At 44.4% G+C, this 26,236-nt stretch overlaps 1 protein-coding gene across 1 annotated transcript in view; it reads left to right on the top strand.

Moving 5' to 3' along the window:
- The first annotated feature begins 250 nt into the window (after nucleotides 1-250).
- The window catches only part of LOC139835821 (uncharacterized), a 42,608-nt gene continuing 16,622 nt past the window's right edge, over nucleotides 251-26,236 (top strand). Inside the window, exons 1-3 of the mRNA XM_071825692.1 lie at nucleotides 251-336; nucleotides 422-506; nucleotides 801-1,002. Of these exons, the coding sequence (XP_071681793.1) occupies nucleotides 251-336; nucleotides 422-506; nucleotides 801-1,002 (373 nt within the window). The remainder of the gene's footprint in view (nucleotides 337-421; nucleotides 507-800; nucleotides 1,003-26,236) is intronic.

Genomic DNA, 26,236 nt, shown 5'->3' with positions numbered 1-26,236 from the left:
CAGAAGTGCGCTCAGCTTAAGGAGTTGGAAAGAGAGATCCCGCACCGTGCGGATCCAGGATTGAAGCATACGAGGGCTTTCCCGCGTCGATGAAGACCTACTGCAGCGCCGTTGGCACCGCATCGGGTGAGGAGGAGTCTGGTCGTCACCTCCTTGAACGCGAACCTGCAGCGCCTGGGCGCCCCGTGCCGGCTGCTAGGAGGGCGGCGCCTCGCCGCTCGTGCAACTGGCTGCGGCTGCTGGTCTACCCATGGTCGTTTCCCTTCCCGAACCCACCCTTTCCGCTGAGGAGCTGGACGCTGAGGTGGCTGCTCTGCATGATCAGAAGGTCCTCAGGTAATTAGTCGCCCCCCTCCCCCCTCCAATTTCCATGTTTTCCTACTCTCACGAGTCATTGATCCGTGCATATGTTCTATGTCAGGTGTTCGATCTCACGCTCGGAACTCAGAGCTATTAATCACAAGATTGTGCTGCAATGCCTTGAGTGGTACAACTCCAAGCATCCGGTGATATGTTCTTCCTTACTCGATCAGTTTTTTTTCTTGCAATCAGCTGCAGTTAAACCTTAAAAAAAATTGGTCTCTCATGCATACTCCATGGCTTAACCAAAAGCTGGCACTTGAAAATTTGTTATGAAGAAGTACTTTCATGTAATTACCTTTTAAATAGACTTTGTTCGGTCATAACTAAAATAAATGTGTGTATAGGAGGCAGTAGCAAATTTTTTGTTTTTTTGTTTTGTTTTGTACAACCTTGCTAACTTAACCAATGTATTTTTCCATGGCTGTTTGGTTGATCAGGGCAATGAGTACGAACCTGCCCCAGGGGTGGTGACCAGACGCAGCGAATTCAACGAGTCTCTGTTATGGACTCACGGCAACTTTGTGGCTCGTCCGAAGCGCTCTGGCTGCTTCTCCTTCCTGCCTGCGCCACGAACTCTCTTTTTTTTTGAGCTACTTGATAGATATGATGTCGATGAAGTTATCACATGCACCCCCTTAGGTATGTACGTATCTACTAGCCGCCGCCGCCGTCCTCCCCTCCTCCTCCAGCCCTCCTCGTCGTCCCCGGAGGTCGTCGCCGGCGAAGCCGGGCGCGGCCGGTGATGGGGGCGGCGGGGCTCCTCGCGTGATCCCTCCGTGCGGCGGAAGGAGGCTAGCCTCCGCACGGGGGGGATGGTCCCGGACCGTGGATGGTGGTGGCGGCACGGCCCCTCTCCGGGCGGCCGGTGATGGTGGCGGCGGCATGGCCTTGATCTGGGGGCGCAGCTCTCCTCTTCCTCGTCGCGGCCTTCGGGCGGGCGGTGATGGGGGCGGTGATACGCGTTCAACACGCGTCCGTTGGGAACCCCAAGAGGAAGGTGTGATGCGTACAGCGGCAAGTTTCCCTCAGTATGAAACCAAGGTTATCGAACCAGTAGGAGCCAAGAAGCACGTTGAAGGTTGATGGCGGCGGGATGTAGTGTGGCGCAACACCAGGGATTCCGGCGCCAACGTGGAACCTGCACAACACAACCAAAGTACTTTGCCCCAACGAAACAGTGAGGTTATCAATCTCACCGGCTTGCTGTAACAAAGGATTAACCGTATTGTGTGGAAGATGATTGTTTGCAGAAAACAGTAGAACAAGTATTGCAGTAGATTGTATTTCAGTAAAGAGAATTGGACCGGGGTCCACAGTTCACTAGAGGTGTCTCTCCCATAAGATAAACAGCATGTTGGGTGAACAAATTACAGTTGGGCAATTGACAAATAAAGAGGGCATGACCATGCACATACATATCATGATGAGTATAGTGAGATTTAATTGGGCATTACGACAAAGTACATAGACCGCCATCCAACTGCATCTATGCCTAAAAAGTCCACCTTCAGGTTATCATCCGAACCCCCTCCAGTATTAAGTTGCAAAGCAACAGACAATTGCATTAAGTATGGTGCGTAATGTAATCAACAACTACATCCTTAGACATAGCATCAATGTTTTATCCCTAGTGGCAACAGCACAACACAACCTTAGAACTTTCTGTCACTGTCCCAGGTGTCAATGCAGGCATGAACCCACTATCGAGCATAAATACTCCCTCTTGGAGTTACAAGCATCTACTTGGCCAGAGCATCTACTAGTAACGGAGAGCATGCAAGATCATAAACAACACATAGATATAACTTTGATAATCAACATAACAAGTATTCTCTATTCATCGGATCCCAACAAACGCAACATATAGAATTACAGATAGATGATCTTGATCATGTTAGGCAGCTCACAAGATCCGACAATGATAGCACAATGGGGAGAAGACAACCATCTAGCTACTGCTATGGACCCATAGTTCAGGGGTAGACTACTCACACATCACTCCGGAGGCGACCATGGCGGCGTAGAGTCCTCCGGGAGATGAATCCCCTCTCCGGCAGGGTGCCGGAGGTGATCTCCTGGATCCCCCGAGATGGGATCGGCGGCGGCGGCGTCTGATACGTCTCCGACGTATCGATAATTTCTTATGTTCCATGCCACATTATTGATGTTATCTACATGTTTTATGCACACTTTATGTCATATTCGTGCATTTTCTGGAACTAACCTATTAACAAGATGCCGAAGTGCCAGTTCCTGTTTTCTGCTGTTTTTGGTTTCAGAAATCCTAGTAACGAAATATTCTCGGAATCGGACAAAATCAACGCCAAAGATCTTAGAATCCCCGGAAGCATCCAGAACACACCAGAGAGGTCAGAGGGGGGCCACAGGCCCACCAAACTACAGGCTGGCGCGGCCAGAGGGGGGGCCGCGCCGCCCTATAGTTTGGCCCCCCTGTCAGCCCTCCTGCGCCGCCTCTTCGCCTATATAAAGCCCCTGGATCAGAAACCCTGAGGCGTTCGACGAAAACCACAGAAACCTTCCAGAGCCGCCGCCATCGCGAAGCCAAGATCTGGGGGACAGGAGTCTCTGTTCCGGCACGCCGCCGGAACGGGGAAGTGCCCCCGGAAGGCTTCTCCATCGACACCGCTGCCATCTCCACCGCCATCTTCATCACCGCTGCTGCTCCCATGAGGAGGGAGTAGTTCTCCATCGAGGCTCGGGGCTGTACCGGTAGCTATGTGGTTCATCTCTCTCCTATGTACCTCAATACAATGATCTCATGAGCTGCTTTACATGATTGAGATTCATATGAGTTTGTATCACAATTTATCTATGTGCTACTCTAGCAAAGTTATTAAAGTAGTTCTATTCCTCCTGCACGTGTGTAAAGGTGACAGTGTGTGCACCGTGTTAGTACTTGGTTTATGCTATGATCATGATCTCTTGTAGATTGCGAAGTTAACTATTGCTATGATAATATTGATGTGATCTATTCCTCCTACATATGCATGAAGGTGACAGTGTGCATGCTATGCTAGTACTTGGTTTAGTCTTTTGATCTATCTTACACTAAAGGTTACTAAAATATGAACAAATTGTGGAGCTTGTTAACTCCGGCATTGAGGGTTCGTGTAATCCTACGCAATGTGTTCATCATCCAACAAAAGTGTAGAGTATGCATTTATCTATTCTGTTATGTGATCAATGTTGAGAGTGTCCACTAGTGAAAGTCTAATCCCTAGGCCTTGTTCCTGAATACTGCTGAGTTACTACTGCTTGTTTACTGTTTTACTGCGTTACTACTGCTGCAATACTACCACCATCAACTACACACCAGCAAGCTATTTTCTGGCACCGTTGCTACTGCTCATATATATTCATACCACCTGTATTTCACTATCTCTTCGCCGAACTAGTGCACCTATTAGGTGTGTTGGGGACACAAGAGACTTCCTGCTTTGTGGTTGCAGGGTTGCATGAGAGGGATATCTTTGACCTCTTCCTCCCTGAGTTCGATAAACCTTGGGTATCCACTTAAGGGAAACTTGCTGCTGTTCTACAAACCTCTGCTCTTGGAGGCCCAACACTGTCTACAGGAAAGGAGGGGGAACGTAGACATCAAGCACTTTTCTGGCGCCGTTGCCGGGGAGGAAAGGTAAAAGGCACTCATACTCCGGTTCCAGGTAAAGTATTTTCTGGCGCCATTGTGTTTGTGCTCGAAGCTATTTCCTTTAGATCCTGCAATTGCATCTTTTTGTTTCTTGTTTACACTAGTAAGGCATAATGGACAACATCTGTGAGCTTTTTATTCTATTTCCTGAGTCAAGACATGAATGGTTTAATGCGAAAATTAAAAAACCCATGGAATCTTATTTGCATGCTAGTAGCAATGATATTAGTATGAACGCTTTGAACACCATTGTTGCTAATGATATGGAAAATTCTAAGCTTGGGGAAGCTGGCTTTGATGAGCATGATATTTTTAGTCCCCCAAGCATTGAGGAGAAAATTTTCTTTGATGATACTTTGCCTCCTATTTATGATGATTATAATGATAGTGGTCTTTTGGTGCCACCTACTATGGAGAGTAAATTTTGTTGTGATTATACTATGCCTCCTACACTTGATGAGAATAATAATGATAGCTACTTTGTTGAATTTGCTCCCACTACAACTAATAAAATTGATTATGCCTATGTGGAGAGTAATAATTTTATGCATGAGACTCATGATAAGAATGCTTTATGTGATAGTTATATTGTTGAGTTTGCTAATGTTGCTACTGAAAGTTATTATGAGAGAGGAAAATATGGTTGTAGAAATTTTCATGTTACTAAAACACCTCTCTATGTGCTGAAATTTTTGAAGCTACACTTGTTTTATCTTCCTATGCTTGTTACTTTGCTCTTCATGAACTTGTTTATTTACAAGATTCCTTTGCATAGGAAGCATGTTAGACTTAAATGTGTTTTGAATTTGCCTCTTGATGCTCTCTTTTGCTTCAAATACTATTTCTTATGAGTGCATCATTAAAACTGCTGAGCCCATCTTAATGGCTATAAAGAAAGAACTTCTTGGGAGATAACCCATGTGTTATTTTGCTACAGTACTTTGTTTTATATTTGTGTCTTGGAAGTTGTTTACTACTGTAGCAACCTCTCCTTATCTTAGTTTTGTGTTTTGTTGTGCCAAGTAAAGTCTTTGATAGTAAAGTAAGTACTAGATTTGGATTACTGCGCAGTTCCAGATTTCTTTGCTGTCACGAATCTGGGTCTACCTCCCTGTAGGTAGCTCAGAAAATTAAGCCAATTTATGTTCATGATCCTCAGATATGTACGCAACTTTCATTCAATTTGAGCATTTTCATTTGAGCAAGTCTGGTGCCATTTTAAAATTCGTCAATACGAACTGTTCTGTTTTGACAGATTCTGCCTTTTATTTCGCATTGCCTCTTTTGCTATGTTGGATGAATTTCTTTGATCCACTAATGTCCAGTAGCATTATGCAATGTCCAGAAGTGTTAAGAATGATTGTGTCACCTCTGAATATGTTAATTTTTATTGTGCACTAACCCTCTAATAAGTTGTTTCGAGTTTGGTGTGAAGGAAGTTTTCAAGGGTCAAGAGAGGAGGATGATATACTATGATCAAGAAGAGTGAAAGCTCTAAGCTTGGGGATGCCCCGGTGGTTCACCCCTGCATATATCAAGAAGACTCAAGCGTCTAAGCTTGGGGATGCCCAAGGCATCCCCTTCTTCATCGATAAATTATCAGGTTCCTTCTCTTGAAACTATATTTTTATTCGGTCACATCTTATGTGCTTTACTTGGAGCGTCTGTATGCTTTTATTTTTGTTTGTGTTTGAATAAATTGGATTACATCATGCTTGTGTGGGAGAGAGACACGCTCCGCTGTTGCATATGAACACATGTGTTCTTAGCTTTTAATATTCATGGCGAAGTTTCTTCTTCGTTAAATTGTTATATGGTTGGAATTGGAAAATGATACATGTAGTAATTGCTAAAATGTCTTGGGTAATGTGATACTTGGCAATTGTTGTGCTCATGTTTAAGCTCTTGCATCATATACTTTGCACCCATTAATGAAGAAATACATAGAGCATGCTAAAATTTGGTTTGCATATTTGGTTTCTCTAAGGTCTAGATAATTTCTAGTATTGAGTTTGAACAACAAGGAAGACGGTGTAGAGTCTTATAATGTCTTCAATATGTCTTTTATGTGAGTTTTGCTGCACCGGTTCATCCTTGTGTTTGTTTCAAACAACCTTGCTAGCCTAAAACCTTGTATCGAGAGGGAATACTTCTCATGCATCCAAAATACTTGAGCCAACCACTATGCCATTTGTGTCCACCATACCTACCTACTACATGGTATTTTCCGCCATTCCAAAGTAAATTGCTTGAGTGCTACCTTTAAAATTCCATCATTCACCTTTGCAATATATAGCTCATGGGACAAATAGCTTAAAAACTATTGTGGTATTGAATATGTAATTATGCACTTTATCTCTTATTAAGTTGCTTGTTGTGCGATAACCATGTTCACTGGGGACGCCATCAACTATTCATTGTTGAATTTCATGTGAGTTGCTATGCATGTCCGTCTTGTCTGAAGTAAGAGAGATCTACCACCCTATGGTTAAGCATGCATATTGTTAGAGAAGAACATTGGGCCGTGATGACCCACAAGTATAGGGGGTGTATCGTAGTATCTTCGATAAGTAAGAATGTCGATCCCAACGAGGAGCAGAAGGTGTTGACAAGCAGTTTCGATGAAGGATTCACTGTAAATGCTCACAGACAAGTAATCAGGGGGGTTTGATGTAACAGTTGAATAATGTACGAGTATGTAAAGTGCGAGAGTAATAATTGCAGCGAGTGGCCCAATCCTTTTTAGCACAAAGGACAAGCCGGTTTGTTTACTTATAATGACCAAACGTTCTTGAGGACACACGGGATTTTAGTCTAGTGCTTTCGCTACATACGGCTAAATAATCTTCATTGTTGTGATAAGTGTTGTGTGGGTGAACCTATGCTAATGTACCGCCCTTCCTAGGACTAATACATACTTGTGATTATACCCCTTGCAAGCATCCGCAACTACAAGAAAGTAATTAAGAAATAAATCTAACCACAGCCTTAAACTCTGAGATCCTGCGATCCCTCCTGCATCGATATACCAACGGGGGTTTAGGTTTCTGTCACTCCGGCAACCCCGCAATTGGCAAACGAATACAAGATGCATTCCCCTAGGCCCATAAATGGTGAAGTGTCATGTAGTCGACGTTCACATGACACCACTAGAAGAATAACACCACAACTTAAATATCACACCATTGAATATTACTCATCCATAGTTCACTACTAACATTTAGACTTCACCCATGTCCTCAAGAACTAAACGAACTACTCACGAGACATCATACGGAACATGATCAGAGGTGATATGATGATGAATAACAATCTGAACATAAACTTGGTTCAATGGTTTCACTCAATAGCATCAACAACAAGTAGAAATCGATACCGGGAGAGTTTCCCCTATCAAACAATCAAGATCAAACCCAAATTGCTATGGCGGTGACGGTGTCCAGCGGTGATGACGGCGGTGATGATGGTGGAGATGATGATGATGGTGATGACGATGATGTCCAGCTCGATGACGGTGACGATGGCGTCGATTTCCTCCCGGAGGGAATTTCCCGGCGGATTCCTGCCCGCCGGAGAGCTCTTTTCTCTCTGGTGTTCTCCGCCCCGCAGAGGCGGTCAGTAACTCTTCGCGAGGTACCCTCTCGTGGCTTAGGTCTTCGGGACGAAGGGTTTGGCGAAGAAAAGGAGGCGAAAGGGGTCGTGGGCCCTCCACACCACAGGCCGGCGCGGCCAGGGCCTGGGCCGCGCCGCCCTAGGGTGTGGGCCCACCCTGGCTGCTCCTGGCTCCTCCTTCTGGCTTCCTTCGTCATCTTGAAAAATAGGATTTTTGGTATAATTTCCTTCCAGAGTTGATCTTCCGAAATATTGCGTTCTGACGGTGCTTTTTCCAGCAGAATCCTGGCTCCGGTGTTCGATCCTCCAATAACGATGAAACATGCAAAATAGATGAAATAACATAAGTAATGTGTCCCAATATGAAATATATCAATGAATAACAGCAAATTATGATATAAAATAGTGATGCAAATTGGACGTATCAACTCCCCCCAAGCTTAGACTTCGCTTGTCCCCAAGCGAAACTGAGCTCGATAGACATGACCACATGTTTATGGAGTGAAGAGTTGATAAATAAAATACGGACAAGAAGCATCATATTCATTCACACAGGACATTATAGTAAACAACCTCTTATAACTCATATTGAAACAAGTATAGGGTAATCACAAGTAAAGGTGCATGAGAAATCATGACTGGTGATGGCAAACTTCGTTCTTGGTCAGAGAACAACTAACAGATTATATTTATCTTATTGAGCAGCGCTCTCATGTTAGAGTTTATAAGGCACAACTTGCATACTCAATCATAATGGTCTTCTCATGGTCATTGATAACTTGCAAAGCTATATTCATTCAGATAAAACTTGTACTAAACAAGGAAGAATAAAAGACATGATGTAGCAAATCACAATATTATGGTTTGATCACAACTACTCAAATGCTTGCTTGAGATGGAGGGAAATAGGTTTACTGACTCAACATAAAGTAAAAGACAGGCCCTTCGCAGAGGGAAACAGGGATTAAATCATGTGCTAGAGCTTTTTCAGTTTTGCAATCATATAAAGAGAATAAAAGTAACATTTTGAGAAGTGTTTGTTGTTGTCAACGACTGGTAGCGGGTACTCTAACCCCCTTGCCAGACAACCTCCTAAGAGCGGCTCCCATATTATTTTCATTTTGTGTGGCACTCCTTCCAACCTTTCTTTCACAAACCATGGCTAACCGAATCCTCGGGTGCCTGCCAACAATCTCATACCATGAAGGAGTGCCTTTTTATTTTAGTTTTATTATGATGATGACACTCCCCCCAACCTTTGCTTACACAAGCCATGGCTAACCGAATCCTTCGGGTGCCGTCCATCAATCACATACCATGGAGGAGTGTCTATTTAGTTTAATCAATTTGGGACTGGGAATCCCATTGCCAGCTCTTTTTGCAAAATTATTGGATAAGCGGATGTAGCCACTAGTCCATTGGTGAAAGTTGCCCAACAAGATTGAAAGATAAAACACCACATACTTCCTCATGAGCTATGAAACATTAACACAAATAAGAGATACTAAGTTTTGAATTGTTTAAAGGTAGCACATGAAGTATTTACTTGGAATGGCAGAAAATACCATGTAGTAGGTAGGTATGGTGGACACAAATGGCATAGGTTTGGGTTAAGGTTTGGATGCACGAGAAGTATTCCCTCTCAGTACAGGTCTTTGGCTAGCAAGGTTAATTAGCAAGCATAAGAGTCGAGGGAAACAAACAAATATACATGTGATAGAAACAATCATGCATCTTCCTTGTAAGCACAAACAATTTTAACTTCAGAATAATAAGCTATGAGCTAACAAGAAAGACAATGAAACATCTACATGTATTTCTCTTTTCTATTTAAACCTTAAAGTGTTGTTGCTATTGACCCATGCTAAGTTTGCCAAAACCAAATAGATTTATTCAATGCTCCCAAAGTGATACCAATACTAACAACAAGGTGAATCATATAGTAAAGATTGCAAACTAAAATAAGATGTGCAATATGTAAATGATAAGACTTCTCATTAATATTCCATAACGATAACTCACACCAAGGGATACATAGACAACCAACTAAAGGAGAGATACTTCCAAACGCAACCCATCTTATATGGTAACTTCCCTACTCATGATATGACACTACTCGACAATAAAAGTAAAAGGTAGTGATAATGTGATACCGCGGCACTCCCCCAAGCTTGGAACAAACCAAGGGGATGCCAATACCGATGATGAATTACTCCTGCGGCGATGGTGGTGATGAACTCCCGTCATCAAACTTCCAAGGAAGAGGCTCTCCATCAAGAAACGACGTCTTGGTCTCGGGGATCCTGAAACTAGCAGCACGGCTTATGTATTTAAACCTGTTTTCATACTCACAGTTCTGATTCTGAAAATCATAGAGTTGTGCTTGGAGCTTGTTGGTGGTGTCGTGAAGCGAGAGGATGTCGCTCCAAAGCTTTGCAGTTTCCTTCTCATGTTCAGCAATGAGTTCAGACACAATCCTGTGGAAGATATCCACCTCACGCTCAGCCATCTTCTTGTACTTGAAAACCTCTTGTTCTAACTTCTCCATCCTGTCTTCCAGGCTTCCTTCTCCTTTAGGACCCTGGACATCCTTGACCTGCAGTTCTCCTTCAACGAGCAGCAACTCCTTGGGGTGCATCTTCAGCTCCTCCATGTACAAGTTGCCAACATCCTTGCTGGAGCCGTCCTTCGGAGTTTCCGACGAAGACATGATGACTCTAGATCCGAAGCAAATCCTGGCAGAAACAACTCGAAACAAAACATGTTGAGAAAACGATATACGGACCTCCAGGGGTCCGGGGGATTATATAGTAAAATTTTTCGCGACACAAGGAAAGTACCAGATCGAACCAGAGTCGGAAAGGGGCGACGAGGCGGCCAGACCATAGGTCGGCGCGGGCCCAGGTCAGGCCGCGCCGCCCTATGGTGGCACCCCCTCGTGCGTCCTTTCCACTCCGTTTCGAACTCGTAATTTTTCATATTTTCCAGAAACAGCAAAAATATTGTTCGGAAAGTAAATTGCGTACTTTTCATTACCAGTACTGTTACTTATTCAAAGTCGAGTTCTGGCGGACTGTCAATTTGCCCTTTGATGAAAGCTTCCGGTGTTTCCACTTGAATAATATCAACATCAACATTATAGGAATCACCTGAGATATAATGCTTGAGTCTTTGTCCATTCACCACTTGCGTAGCATTGCCTTGGAGAGAGCTAATTTTGATTGCTCCTGAACGATACACCTCCTCGACAACATATGGTCCTTCCCATTTCGAGAGTAATTTCCCTGCAAAGAATCTGAGACGAGACCGATACAATAGGACTTTATCCCCAATATTAAATTCTCTTTTGATAATCCTTCTATCATGCCATTTTTTAACTTTCTCTTTAAAGAGTTTAGCATTTTCATAAGCTTCACTTCTCCATTCATCTAGAGAACTCAATTGCAACAACCTCTTATCACCGGCAAGTTTAGGATCTTTATTTAATTCTCTAACAGCCCAATAAGCTTTGTGCTCTAGTTCTAAAGGTAAATGACAAGCTTTCCCATAAACCATTTTATAAGGTGACATTCCCATGGGATTTTTATAAGCAGTTCTATAAGCCCAAAGTGCATCCTTCAATTTACTAGCCCAATTCTTTCTAGTTTTATTAACAGTCTTTCCCAAAATAGATTTAATCTCTCTATTTGATAATTCTACTTGACCACTAGTTTGAGGATGATAAGCGGAAGCAATTCTATGATTAATACCATACCTAGCAAGAGTTTTTCTAAAACCTCCATGAATAAAATGAGAACCTCCATCAGTCATAATATATCTAGGTACTCCAAATCTAGGAAAAATAATATCTAAGAGCATTCTTAAAGAGGTCTCACCATCAGCACTTTTTGTAGGTATAGCTTCCACCCATTTAGTAACATAATCAACAGCAACAAGTATATGAGTGTTACCTTCCGAAGACGGAAAAGGTCCCATGAAGTCAAATCCCCAACAATCAAATGGTTCAATAACAAGAGTATAATTCATAGGCATTTCATTGCGTCTGGAGATATTACCAACCCTTTGGCATTCATCACAAGATAAAATAAACTTTCTCGCATCCTTGAAGAGAGTTGGCCAATAAAAACCTGATTGTAAAACCTTTTGCGCGGTTCTTTCTCCAGCGTGATGTCCTCCATAAGCACTACCATGACATTTACTCAATATTTCTTGTTGTTCATACTCAGGAACACATCTTCGCATAATACCATCCACTCCTTCTTTATATAAGTGTGGGTCATCCCAGAAATAATACCTCAAGTCATAAAAGAATTTCCTCCTTTGCTGAGCTGAAAAGGTTGGAGGCAAGTACTTGGAAACAATAAAGTTAGCATAATCAGCATACCAAGGACTGTCTCGCGAGCTCACCTTTATTACAGCCAATTGTTCATTTGGAAAACTATCATTAACAGAATGGATCATAAGCAATATTTTCCAATCTAGACAAATTATCAGCAACAGGATTATCAGCACCTTTCCTATCTATAATATGTAAATCAAATTCTTGCAAAAGAAGTACCCATCTAATAAGCCTCGGCTTAGCATCTTTCTTTGTCATTAGGTATCTAATTGCAGCATGATCAGTATGAATAGTAACTTTTGAATCAACAATATAAGATCTAAATTTATCACAAGCAAAGACTACAGCTAATAATTCCTTTTCAGTTGTAGCATAATTTCTTTGAGCAGCATCAAGAGTTTTACTAGCATAATGAATAACATTCAGTTTTTTATCTACTCGCTGTCCAAGAACAGCGCCTACAAGAAAATCACTAGCATCACACATAATTTCAAAGGGTAAGTTCCAATCGGGGGTTCAACTATAGGAGCAGTTGTTAAGGCTTTTTAAGAGTTTCAAAAGCTTCCTTACAATCGTCATCAAAAACAAATGGTACATCTTTTTGAAGAAGATTAGTAAGAGGCTTTGAAATCTTGGAGAAATCTTTAATAAATCTCCTATAAAACCCAGCATGACCAAGAACACTACGAATACCTTTAATATCCCTCGGATAGGGCATCTTCTCAATTGCTTCAACTTTAGCTCTATCAACTTCAATACCTCTCTCAGAAATTTTATGTCCCAATACAATTCCTTCATTAACCATAAAGTGGCATTTCTCCCAATTAAGAACAAGGTTAGTTTCTTCACATCTCTGCAAAACTTTATCAAGGTTTCGCAAGCAACTATCAAAAGAATTCCCATAGACGGAAAAATCATCCATGAATACCTCTACAATACTTTCACAAAAACCATGAAAAATAGCAGACATGCATCTTTGAAAAGTAGCAGGAGCATTACATAAACCAAAAGGCATGCGTCTATAAGCATAAGTTCCATAAGGACAAGTAAAGGTGGTTTTCTCTTGATCTTTAGCTTTAACAGCAATTTGTGAAAACCCAGAATAACCATCAAGAAAGCAAAAATGAGTATTTTTAGACAATCTTTCTAGCATTTGATCAATAAATGGTAAAGGGTAATGATCTTTCTTAGTAACTTTATTAACTTTTCGAAAATCAATGCACATTCTATACCCTACAACTACTCTTTGAGGAATGAGCTCATCATTATCATTAGGCACAACAGTCATACCTCCTTTCTTGGGAACGCAATGCACAGGACTAACCCATCTACTATCAGCAATAGGATATATAATACCAGCTGACATAGGCATCCCAAATGGGCCTGCCGAATATAGTACCCGGGGTTTAATGAAGGCCCACTACCCGAAGAATAAGAAGATTCGAGAGCCCAAGATGTATTTAAGGAAAAGGTAGAGCTATAATAGGAAGTGTTATTTGTAATCTGGCGGGATGAGTTAGAAACCGTCCCGGACTCTGTAAACTTGTATAGCACGAATCCCTCGGCTCCACCTCATATATAAAGGGGGAGTCGAGGGACAAAGAATCAATCGAATCATTGTCTGCAAACCCAAGTTTTCATATTCGTCGAGTACTTTCCGGCTGAAACCTTCAAGATCTACTTACCCTCTACTTCCAACTAAACCCTAGCCTACAATCCATAGGCATTGACAAGTTGATACCTTGTCAATTGGCGCCGTCTGTGGGAACTAGAGGCGTAAGGAGCTGATCTCGATGGCACGCTCAAGATCTTCGACATCGTCAACCGCAAGCAACACAATGGATCGAGGTAAACAGATCGCTGCTGGTCTTGTCGATTTTGTTCCTCACCCACCCTCCCGTTTGGATGCATATGCGTATCTGGCGGAGCCCATGGAGATGACGTTCGGAAGGTTTCACTTTCGCGTTGAGAAGGAAGGATCGTATCGTGTCGAGATTCCGATTTCGTCGGGATCGTCGGTGATCGATTCAGATTTTTCAAGCTATGCATCGTCAACCGAGTCAGGAGAAGAAACCTCGGTGACACGTTACGTCAGCACCAGAACAAGAGAGAAACTCGCCCAGATCTTCAACGACATGTCGTTCGAGTCATCTGCGGACTCATATATAAGCGATGACTCAAGCAATGTCGACAGTTATGACTTTATCGACAAATCTATCACAGTGGGCAAGGTCTTCATCAATCTAAACGATGATGTCACCAAACCCAACGTAGATCTGAGTACAAAGTATCATCAGATTTACGCCATTGAAGATCAAGAGGAGACATCCGAGGCTTTCGACAGTCTGGGAAATCCATACGTCGATCCCTCTAATCTGCGGCAAGGCCTGGGCAACAAATACGTCGGGCCAGAGCCGCGAGATAGAGTTCAACTTTCACAAGCAGCGTGGGACAGAGCCGCGAGAGCTATGAACGGCACAGAACCAATGGCTACCACGGCCACACCAGAAGAATTGCAAGCATATCAATATAGGCTCGCACGAGCTGCCAGGGAATTGGAAAAACAGACAGCTGAGTTGAACAGGAGAAAGGAGGCAGCTTCTGCATCCAGCAGGAGAAGGGCAGATTTAAGTCGACAATCTAGAACTACGGGTGATAGCCATCGGGAGGCGCGGAACAGAGCAAGATCAAGGCTGCAACACATACCTGAAGCAGAAAGAGAGCACTTGGTCCAGAACCTCGACATGTCCTTCATGTCGATAGATACAAGAGGAAACATCATCCCTAAGACACCAGAGGCTGGGTATATGGCGACACATGCTTTTATCCTTGCGTCTAAACCACCTCCAGGTGATCCAAGGGAAACATTGTACAATATGGCGGTAGCAGGAGTTGGAGCTATGGGGACAGCGTTTGTATCAACGCCTCCCGAAGGAGCGGCAAGGCAAAATAGTCCACGACCTGCAGCAGCAACAGCGGCAGCACCTGAAGGGCCAAGTGGAGCAAGAGACACAGCAGCACAAGCAAGAGTCGACAGAGCGCGGCAAAGCAGAAGGGATCATCGGCAATCTCCGGAATTGACCGACGAAGATATGTGTGGCTTGCCATGCTTTACGAGGAGAGTCCGGAAAACTCGAGTCCCCTCAGGATTCAAGTTACCCGATAATTTCAAGAAGTTCGACGGCCTTCAAGATCCAGAGGATTGGCTAGTCGACTATCTAGAGACGGTGAAGCTCACAGGAGGAACTAGGGCAACAGCCATGCAAAGTATCCAGGTGCATTTGAGTGGAGCCGCACGATCTTGGATAAAGAAACTCGCTCCAGGATCCATCGACAGCTGGGAAAGTTTCGAGGATGTGTTCGTCAAGAACTTTAGATCCACGTGCAAAAAACCCGCGTCGTTAGAGGAGTTGAGAGCGTGTCGACAAAAGCCAGATGAGCCAATGAGGAAGTACATCCAGAGGTGGAATATCATTAAAAACTCGGCAGAAAATATATCTGACGAGAGAGCAATAGATGCGTTTGTCGCAGGAGTCAGGCGTGGAGATTTCGTCGAAGACTTGGGAAGGACCAATCCAAAGACAGTATCCGCGTTAATGGAGATAGCAAATAAATGGGCAGATGGAGAAGACGCTGTCCACAACAAACGACACAGGTCGCCAGAGGAGGACCGCGGTCGAAACTATCAACCGAGGCAAAGATTTCCTCGAACGTACCAGAACTACGACGCTCCAGGACAAATTTCGGCAGGTTTTCGGACAAATACAGGAGGAAGCAACAGAGATGATTACCAGAGAAGCAGTGAGCAGCGAGGTGATAACAGGGATGATTCACGCAACAGGCAAAATAACGGGCCTAGGTTCCCAAGACCTTTCGTGTCCCCTGAAGAGATGATGAATGGACCGTGCCAGATGCATTTTTTTCTCGACAGCAACGGAAAAAGACAGTCAGGGCACTTGCAGAAGGATTGTCGAAATTTTCAAGCAATGTTGCGGTATGCAGAGAACGCTAATGCGCGGGCAGCACAGAGAAATCCTCGAGAACCCAGAAGCGAGATTCACTTGCCGCCTCCTCCCGCGATTACAGACGACAATCAGCATCAGCTCAGAATAGCGGCAGCACCTGCACCACCACCTTATGTTGATCCTAATTCCAATGGAGCAGTGTTGATGATCCAGAAGGGAAGACCGTCCAATAGAGCTCAGAAAGTAATCTCACGACAGGTGTTTATGGCAGAGAAAATGCCTCCACCAACAGTTGAGTACCTTAATTGGTCAGGACAAGATATCGGCTTCACAATAGCAGATCATCCGCAGCAAGTTCCTCGACCAGGGCAGTCAGCACTTATTCTGCCAGCAGTTATCGCGGGATTTGATGTCTCTCGAGTGTTCATAGACGGCGGCAGCAGCTTAAACCTTATGTATGCAGATACATTGAGGAAGATGAACATATCCTTAGCAAACTTGAAACCAACAGACACAAGGTTCCACGGCATCACACCGGAGAAACCAAGTTATCCATTGGGAAAGATCAATCTCGACGTTCAGTTTGGGACCCGAGAAAATTATAGAATCGAGAGGCTCGAGTTTGAAGTCGTGGATTTTCCGTCGCAATATCACGCTCTGTTGGGACGACCAGCATATGCTAGATTTATGGCAGTGCCACACTATACATACTTGTTGTGGAGGTTGCCTGGACCAAAGGGACCAATCACAGTTAAAGGAAGCTTTGCCTTAGCCGATAAGTGCGACAAGGATTTCCACCGGTTGTCAGAAACCTTCGGGATGCAAGCTGAGTACTTGGCGTCAAAAAGCATGACTGATTACGACGTACTGCCAGACGTTGGAAGGCCAAACAAAGAATCAACTTTCAGTACCGAGAAAAATTCAAAAGAGGTGCAGATTCACCCGACAGACCCAAAAAAGACGACATCTATCGCAAACGACATGGATATCGCATAGGAAAGCGCGCTCGTCGAGTTCCTCCGTGAGCACTGGAAAATCTTCGCATGGTGTCCAGCTGACATGCCAGGAGTACCCAGGGAACTTGCCGAGCACCACCTAAACTTGGATCCACTAGCAAGACCAATCAAACAACCTTTGCGGCGTTTTTCGGAACCAAACCGCAAAGCCATGCTGTCAGAAATTAATCGACTACAAGAAGCTGGTTTTATCAAAGAAATATTCACAGAAGCCACATGGGTAGCAAATCCTGTGCTGGTGCCGAAGAAAAACACTAAGGTCCTTCGCATGTGCGTCGACTTTACGTGTGTCAATAAACATTGTCCAAAGGATCACTTTCCCCTCCCGAGGATCGATCAAATTATCGACTCCACGGCTGGATGTGAACGTCTTTCCTTCCTGGATGCATATTCTGGTTATAACCAGATCAGATTGAAAGAAGAAGATAAAGTAAAGACCGCATTTATTACACCTTACGGCGTGTTTTGTTACAGAACAATGCCCTTTGGTCTAAAAAATGCGGGAGCAACATATCAAAGGATGATGCAGAAGTGTTTGGCGACACAGATTGGGAAGAACGTGCAAGTATACATTGATGATGTCGTCATAACATCAAAAAAGGGGGCAACGCTGATCGAGGATCTCAAGGAAACCTTCGACAACCTTGATAAGTTCTGCCTCAAACTGAACCCGACGAAGTGTTCCTTTGGCGTCCCAGCAGGAGAACTTTTGGGGTTTCTAGTCTCAGCAAGAGGGATTGAAGCAAATCCCGACAAAATACAGGCTATCGTAACAATGAGGAAGCCAACAAAGTTGAAGGAGATACAACAGCTAACGGGGCGAGTCGCAGCTTTGAGTAGATTCGTCGCTAGGCTGGGAGAAAAGGCACTGCCGTTCTACGCTTTGATAAAACAAGGAGATAAATTTCAGTGGAACGAAGAAGCCGACAGAGCTTTCGAGGATTTGAAGCGCACAATTTCGACACCGCCAATTCTGGTGGCACCAAAAGAAAGGGAACCCCTCCTGCTATATATCGCAGCCACACCCCAAGTGGTGAGCACGGTGCTAGTTGTCGAAAGGGAAGAAGAAGGAAAACTCCACGGCGTGCAGAGGCCAGTATACTTCGTCAGCGAAGTTTTATCGCCATCTAAACAAAGGTATCCGCAGTACCAAAAGATAGCATATGGAGTATTCACGACAGCACGAAAATTGCGCCACTATTTTTCGGCACATCCGATCATAGTGGTCAATGAAGCTCCCTTGTCAAATATACTGAACAACCCAGAAGCTACGGGTCGTGTCTCCCTTTGGGGAATAGAACTTTCCCCTCGGGACATCACGTATGAAAAAAGAAAAGCAATAAAATCACAAATACTGCCGGACTTCATCGCAGAGTGGATGGAGTTGCAAAATACAGGACCTCCAGATTTATCGAGAACTTGGACCATGAACTTCGACGGGTCCAAAAGACTGGAAGGAGCTGGCGCAGGAGTAGTACTCATATCACCTGAAGGCGACAAGTTGAAGTACATCCTCCGGATGACGTTCCCTAACGCATCTAACAATGAAGCAGAATATGAGGCTCTCATACATGGAATGAAGATGGCGAAAGCCTGCGGAGCAACTCGACTAAAAATCTTTGGCGACTCACAGCTGGTGGCACAGCAAGTTATGAACCAATGTGATGCAGTCAATGATAGCATGATGGCATACAAGGAGGTATACAACGAACTCGAGAAGTTGTTCGATGGATGCGAAGTAAACCATATTAGCAGATTGAGCAACGACGAAGCCGATGTTCTTGCAAACATCGGGTCGCAATGCCTTGCAGTCCCGCCAGGTGTATTCTGGGAAGAAATAACAGAGAGATCCACTAAGTCGACAAAATCAAAAAAGAAGGAGAATAAACCATCTGGGGCTACCAAGGAAAAGCAAGAGGACGAAGAAGAAGATCAGGACCTGGTCATGGTGATACAGATACCGTGGATGCAGCCGTACATATCATACATCCTGAGGAAAGAAATACCCGACGATCCAGTTGAGGCAAGGCGAGTAATTCGACGCTCCAAAGCTTTCACGGTGGTCAAGGGAGAATTGTATAAGCGAAGTATTTCAGGCGTCTTGCAAAGATGCGTCACACCAGAGGAAGGAAGAATAATTCTGAAGGATGTACACGAGGGAATATGTGGCCACCACGCAAGTAGTCGAGCTATCGCCGCCAAAGTTTTTCGAGCAGGATTCTACTGGTTGACAGCAATCGAGGACGCCAAGGACATAGTAAGAACTTGCGACGCGTGTCAAAGGTTTGCCGCAAAACCTCACTCTCCAGCAGCAGAGCTAGCACCAATACCATTGTCATGGCCCTTTGCTCAATGGGGACTTGATATGGTGGGTAAGTTACACAAATCCTGGCCAGGAGGAAAGGAGTACATGCTAGTAGCTGTCGACAAGTTTACAAAATGGATAGAAGCGAAGCCGATAAATTCACCAGATGGAGCATCCGCAGTAAAATTCGTAAAAGGCCTCGTCTTCAGATTTGGAGTGCCCCATAGCATCGTCACAGACAACGGCAGTAACTTCACATCCCATGAATTCAAAGATTATTGCGAAGAGGTGGGTATCAAGCTGAACTTTGCGTCAGTTGCACATCCTCAAACCAATGGGCAAGTCGAGAAAGCCAATGGTATCATCTGCAATGGCATCAAGAAGCGCTTGTTAGGACCACTGGAAAAAGCTCGACATACCTGGCCAGAAGAACTACCAAGCGTGTTGTGGAGCATCCGAACAACACCAAATACAACAACGCAGGAAACTCCGTTTTTTCTGGTTCATGGAGCAGAAGCAGTACTACCAATCGAGATAGAGCACAACTCTCCACGTGTCGCTGAATATGATGAAGAAACATCGAGAAGAGCGCTAGAGGACGACGTCGACGCACTTGATGAAGCTCGAGATGAAGTATTATCTCGGGTAACCAAATATCAACAGGACTTGAAGAATTACCACAGTCGACGTTTGCGGCCAAGATCTTTTCAGGTGGGCGACCTAGTTCTTCGGCTCACGCAAAAAAGTCATGAAAAACTCGAGTCACCATGGCTTGGCCCTTACATCGTCACGGAAGTAATCGGAGGAGGAGCATATAGGATAAAGGACAAGAAGACAGGTGGAGGAGCCAAACCCCCGGAACGTGGCGCAACTTAGGCGGTTCTACGCCTAGAGTCGAAATATAGTCCTTGTAAAACTTCAATGTACTGAAACGCCCGCGAGTTTTCAGACGCACTCTTTTCCTTTTTCGGGGCACCGAGTGGGGCCGGAGAAGGTTTTTAATGAGGCGGGCTCGCGGTGCTGCAATATAATAAAGATAGTGACAATATAACTTTTCTTCTTTATCGACATGACCAAAATCTTTGCTCCGACGAATTTCAATATAGTTCATCGACAAAAGAAAAACCTTGCCTTGGTATTCAAATACCTCGTGAGTCAATGAAAATACAAAATAGTACTCAGTAAAAAGCTCGGGGGCTCATATTCACCTTAAATATATATATGCCCTGGTTTAAAACCTCGCAAATATACAAATATAGTAAAGAGTCACCGAAACACTCGGGGGCTAGACAAATAGAGAAATATAATGATTGCTTTACAATATAGTCATGGATTACAAAGAAGAAATATCTACAAGAAGAAAATAACTAGTCTTGATTCAGTATGTCATCAAGAGTAACTCTGTTTTCCTCAGGAGCAGCACCAAGAAAATCGGCATAATGGCCATCGGCAAAAAAGTCGGCATCCATCCGAAGCAGGTCCTCAATCATTTCTTCGGCTATGGGCGTAACCTTCGTGTTAATCCTGTCAACACCAACTCTCCGACGTTTTACCTTTTGGTGAACCTTCTCGACAACCTGGGTAAGGTCAAGTTTCGAGTGGCAGATCTGGAGCATGATAAGAGCAAATCTGGCGCCAGCTACTAGTTGAGCTTTGACAAAATCATGGATACTGCGAGCATCCTTAAACCTTTCCATCAATTCAGGAAGAGTTTTTGGTTGGACGTTCCGAGGAAACATGGAGTTGTAAACCATGGACAAGGTCTTGGTACAGAAGTCAAGGAAATCGCGAGTTTGAGAGGTGCGATCTTGAAATCTGACAATTTGGCGGGTCCTCTCCGGGGTAGCCCAAAACAAAGAACCATGATCCAGGGAAAGATTAACAAGGAGGTTTGTCCTAGCACTTACTCTCTCTTCCTCGGCAGCAGCATTAGTAAAGGCACCTATCAAAACAAAGAAGTGGAAACTTTTAAGAGACAATATCATGAAGATGAAAGATATCAGAGGATGAAACAGGCATACCCGACATATCTGCACTGGCTTCATTCATTAATTCGAGCATGAAATTTTCTCGAGTAGTCGCCTTTTCAGCCTCGGAAGCAGCAAATTCCTTGGCAGCCACGGCCTCGCGAGCTTGCTGGAGAGCAACTTTTTCGGCTTCAGATGACTTGCGAGATTGTTCCATCATCACAAGTGTTTGCTTCTTTGCATACTGAAGCTGCTGTCGAAGTTCGTCCAGTTCTTGCGACAAGGTATCGTCGACAGGTGCAGTATCAGCAAAAGCTCTCCTCGCGTGAGAAGAAGAAGGCGACACATTGGAAGGAGCGGAAGTTGGAGTATAGTTATCAAATATCAACTGAAATATAAACAGGATAAAATCAAACGACAAGCAAAGATGGAATTTTTCATTAATCTCTTGGAATAATTACAAGGGCATTACAGTGGAGCTAAGGAAATACGTGTCGCTAAACGACTACTTTGGCGACAAAAAGCAAAAGAAACAAAGAAAAACAGAGGCATGCAACTAGACCTCCGGCCTTGACGAGCTAGGAGTCGACGCTGGCTTAATCCCGAGATAGGCCAAGATCTTCTTCGTGTTGGGCTTGGCGGCCTTGATCAGCGACTTCCACCTTGATTGTTCTATTTGCTCGGTGTCGCCAACTTTCATCCAGTCGATAGTCTGTCGATCGTCGCAACCAAGGCGACAGTGTTTTCAACGGCAACCTTCATATTCTCTTGGCGCATCTTCAGTCCAAGGTCTTCCGGTGTATTGAACATCTTGGCAAGGTTGAGGAAAGTCGCAGGCTCCTCCTTCTTCGGGAAGAAGTAGGGGAACAATGCCGACAATACTGCATTAGCGTTCGATACACCTTCACGAATCTCGGACCCATGAAGCTCCAGATAGGAAAGTGCGTCAAGGACCGGATCATCGACAGGATTTGTCAGGTCAAAATCCTGGTTTGTTTGGACTGTCAAGGAAGCAAAGTATTAGTGAAAAGACAAGAAACAAAGATTCTCCTAAAAATAGAAGGGAGCAGTAAAATTACCGAAAGTACGGCGACTCTGAGTCTTCAGGCGCTTGAGGATTCCTTCTTTACGAGAAGCTTGCGCAGCTTTGTGCTCATCTAAAGCAGCTGTCGCATCCTTAAGCTTTTTCTGCAGTTCCTCGACACCAGCAGCTTTCGCCTTGGCTTCATCAGCTTCGGTCTTGGCTTTGCTAGCAGCGAGGTCCGCTTTCTTGCGAGCCGCCTCACTTTGCTCAAGTTCTCGAGAAAGTGCGTCGGCGCGTTCGTTAGCCTCTGCAAGTTTCTCTGTCGAGATATGAAAAAAAAAGAGAGGAGAAAGATAAAAAATCGCGACAAGCACCAAGAGTAAAAAATCAAGGAAAAACAGCAAGTACAAAAGTCGTTACCTTCGGCTCTATTAGCATATTCACGGTACCCAATAAATTGGGAACCGATGCGGAGAAGATCCTTGATCATAGGCTGTTCAACGTGAACACAGAAAGAAAAACATCGGCATGAAAAAGAGAAAAGGTGTGAAAAAACAAAATAAGGAAAATATAGATGTCGACAAGCTTACATCATCTAGGAGCAGAGTCGACGAACTGCCCAACTGAGGGGCAGGTTCAATAATCTTTTCAACCCTTGCCCTTTTTGGTGAAGGAGCAAGGGGGCTTGATGGCGGAGTAGTGGTGACGACGTTTTGTTGAGGAGGCGAGGTTTCTTCCCCTTCAACTAGCGTGTCTGAGGCAAGTACAGTACGTGACGTGCTTGTCCGAGGAGCCACGTCAGTAGTTGGAACTTCTCCCTCGTCATCGCTAATAATCAAAAAATCGGCAGCATAAAAAGCAAGACAAGCTAAATATTTCGAATACAAAAATAGAGAGAAATAAAGACGACTTACGAGCTGATGAGGGATTCAGCATAAAGATCGTAAGTTGCCTTCGGATGAGAAGGAACAACTTCTTCAGCCTTAGAGGTGCCAGAATCTTCAACATCAGTCCTTTTCCTTTTGTTCTTGGGAGAAACAGCAGGAGGAAGGGATTGCGTCGATTCACTGGCTTCAGACTCAACTTCTTTTTCATGAGAAGCCGCAGATTTGTGAGAACCCGCGACTTCACTTTCACGAATAGAAGAACCTTGAGTATCTTCGGCAACGATGGCCTGTTCTTCGACTTCTCCACCCTCCGGAAGAGGAGGAAGGGAAGTCATGGTAGGATGGTTCTGTAAAAAATAGTGACCAGAAGGAAAATTAAAAGAGATGACAATATAATGAGGTGCAGAGAAAGTGCAAAATAAGATAAAAACTCGGCAAGACAAAATACCTCGGGGAGTGGATTGGCGGCGCTGTACGGTTCCACGCGACAAGAGGAAGGAATTGGGTCTTTACCCAGACGAGAAAGTCTTCGAATCAACTTCTCCAAGTCCTTGGTGGAAAGATCACCGGAGATTCTGTTGGCGTCATTTTTACCAGAATATGTCCAAAGGGGATTTTTGCGAGCCTGAAGAGGCTGCACTCTAATCCTAAGGAAATAGGCAGTGATTTGAACACCAGAAAGCTCTTTGCCTCGAGTGTTTTGAAGCTGGCGAATACGAGACATGAGCGCCTCTGTCGCCTTTTTCTCTTCCTCGGAAGCTTCGGCATCCCAGGAGCGGCGGCGCTGAATTTTGGCACTTCCGTCGAAAGGAACTATGTTGTGCTCAACAGAGTTGGCGCTTTCTTCGTGAATGTAGAGCCACTTTTTGCGCCATCCTTGGACAGAATCAGGAAATTTGACGTCGAAATAGTCGACATCAGTGCGAACACAGATAACAACGCCACCTATGTTATAAGTGACGTTGTGGGAGCCATTGCGGCGGAGGCAGAAGATGCGTTTCCACAGAGCCCAATTGGGAGGGATTCCGAGGAAGCATTCGCAAAGTGTGATGAAAATAGAAATGTGAAGGATGGAATTGGGAGTCAATTGGTGCAATTGAATCCCATAAACAAAAAGAAGACCGCGGAGGAAATCGTGGATTGGGGTCGAGAGGCCGCGGATAAGATGATCAACAAAACTAACCCGATACTCCATTGGAGGCTTGGGGTAGCTTTCTTCGCTAGGAAAGCGGATGGCGTCCTCCTTCTTCATGAGGCCAAGCCTCTTCAGCATGTTGGTGTCTTGGTTGGAGATTTTGGATCTCTCCCACTCAAGATCCTCGGCGGCCATCTTGGATTCCGGAGTGCTGTGGCGAGTCAGACGCGCGCGCGGTGGCATCAACGGCAATGACAGAGCAATGTGTGTGAGTGCGGAAAATCAGAGAAAGATTGGGCGCAGGAGAAGTTTTGCGAAGAGGAACAGGTGAGCGGCGCAAGCGAGGGGATGAACGGAGGTTGAAGAAAGGTTTATATAAGAATCGGGTGAAGCAGTGTGCCGTTGGATGAAGAAATCGTATGGAAAAGCGGAGGACGTGTGTCCCCCACTTGCACGACGTGTCAACGTGGTGGAAGCAATGGACCCACAGGGCAGTAAAATCACGACTACTCGAGAAGGATGAAGTAAATTTGGTTAAGGGAAGCATGTCGATAAGAAAAGTTAAAGAAGATTGGCGACAGGAAGAATTATTCAATACTTCGGGAGCCTTTGATCAAAAACAAGTTTTTCCCCAAATGCTCGGGGGCTACTTCGACAAAAAGTAAAAATTCGACTATGACAATATAGAAATTGCGGAGCCTACAACCAAGTACAAGTTCTTGGCTGTAGCCTCGGGGGCTACTCCCATCGGGAGCGCTGTTCGCGCACCCGAGGGATAAAAAAAGAAGAAGGAAAAAGATCATATTGAGAAATAATGACAATATAGCGACAAGGTGGACTAAAATGTTGAGCCTACAACCAAGCACAAGTTCTTGGCTGTAGCCTCGGGGGCTACTCCCATCGGGAACGCTGTTCGCGTGCCCGATGAAATTAACAAAGGAAAAATAGAAAAGCAAGAGAGTATATTTCGAGTTGTAGTTAACTCTACATATACTCCCATCGGGAGAGCAGTATAAGTCATATTTGACTTGATAAAATGTGCCATTCCAACAGCCGGAAAAGCACTCGATAATATATTCTCAGAACGCCGAAGTTGCGATCAATTTCTGAATGCCGCAAATTTGCGAAGGTAAGACCCCAGATCCGTTCTGCTGGGCGTGGCATCGCCGAAGACTGCGCTCTGCTACTTGTATCCGTATCAACAGATACGAAGAAAAATCCTAACGGACGCGTTAGGTACCCGATAAATTTGACTGGGACTCGACAGAATGGTAAGACCTTAAGCGGCACCTGTCGAAGTTTACACCAGTATCCCGAGATCATGTCCAGGGACGTGATTTTGAAGTAGGTTTTTGCGGATTGCCACTAGAGCAGTTAACTAGTACCTGATCCGTCAGATGAACTAGCCCCAATTACCAGATCCCCTGTACAATATAGAATTTTATGTGAAGAAATATAAAAAAAAAGTTAAAGCTTTCGGGTAAACGTAAACAGTGGAGATTTTCCCTGACTCTACGATTCAAGCAAAATCTCGGGGGCTACTGACATAGGCATCCCAAATGGGCCTGCCGAATATAGTACCCGGGGTTTAATGAAGGCCCACTACCCGAAGAATAAGAAGATTCGAGAGCCCAAGATGTATTTAAGGAAAAGGTAGAGCTATAATAGGAAGTGTTATTTGTAATCTGGCGGGATGAGTTAGAAACCGTCCCGGACTCTGTAAACTTGTATAGCACGAATCCCTCGGCTCCACCTCATATATAAAGGGGGAGTCGAGGGACAAAGAATCAATCGAATCATTGTCTGCAAACCCAAGTTTTCATATTCGTCGAGTACTTTCCGGCTGAAACCTTCGAGATCTACTTACCCTCTACTTCCAACTAAACCCTAGCCTACAATCCATAGGCATTGACAAGTTGATACCTTGTCACCAGCTTCAAGAAGTCGTAATAC

This window comes from Lolium perenne, chromosome 2, assembly GCF_019359855.2.
Source record: "Lolium perenne isolate Kyuss_39 chromosome 2, Kyuss_2.0, whole genome shotgun sequence".
NCBI lineage: Eukaryota > Viridiplantae > Streptophyta > Magnoliopsida > Poales > Poaceae > Lolium > Lolium perenne.
This window is presented reverse-complemented; position numbering and strand designations above follow the sequence as displayed.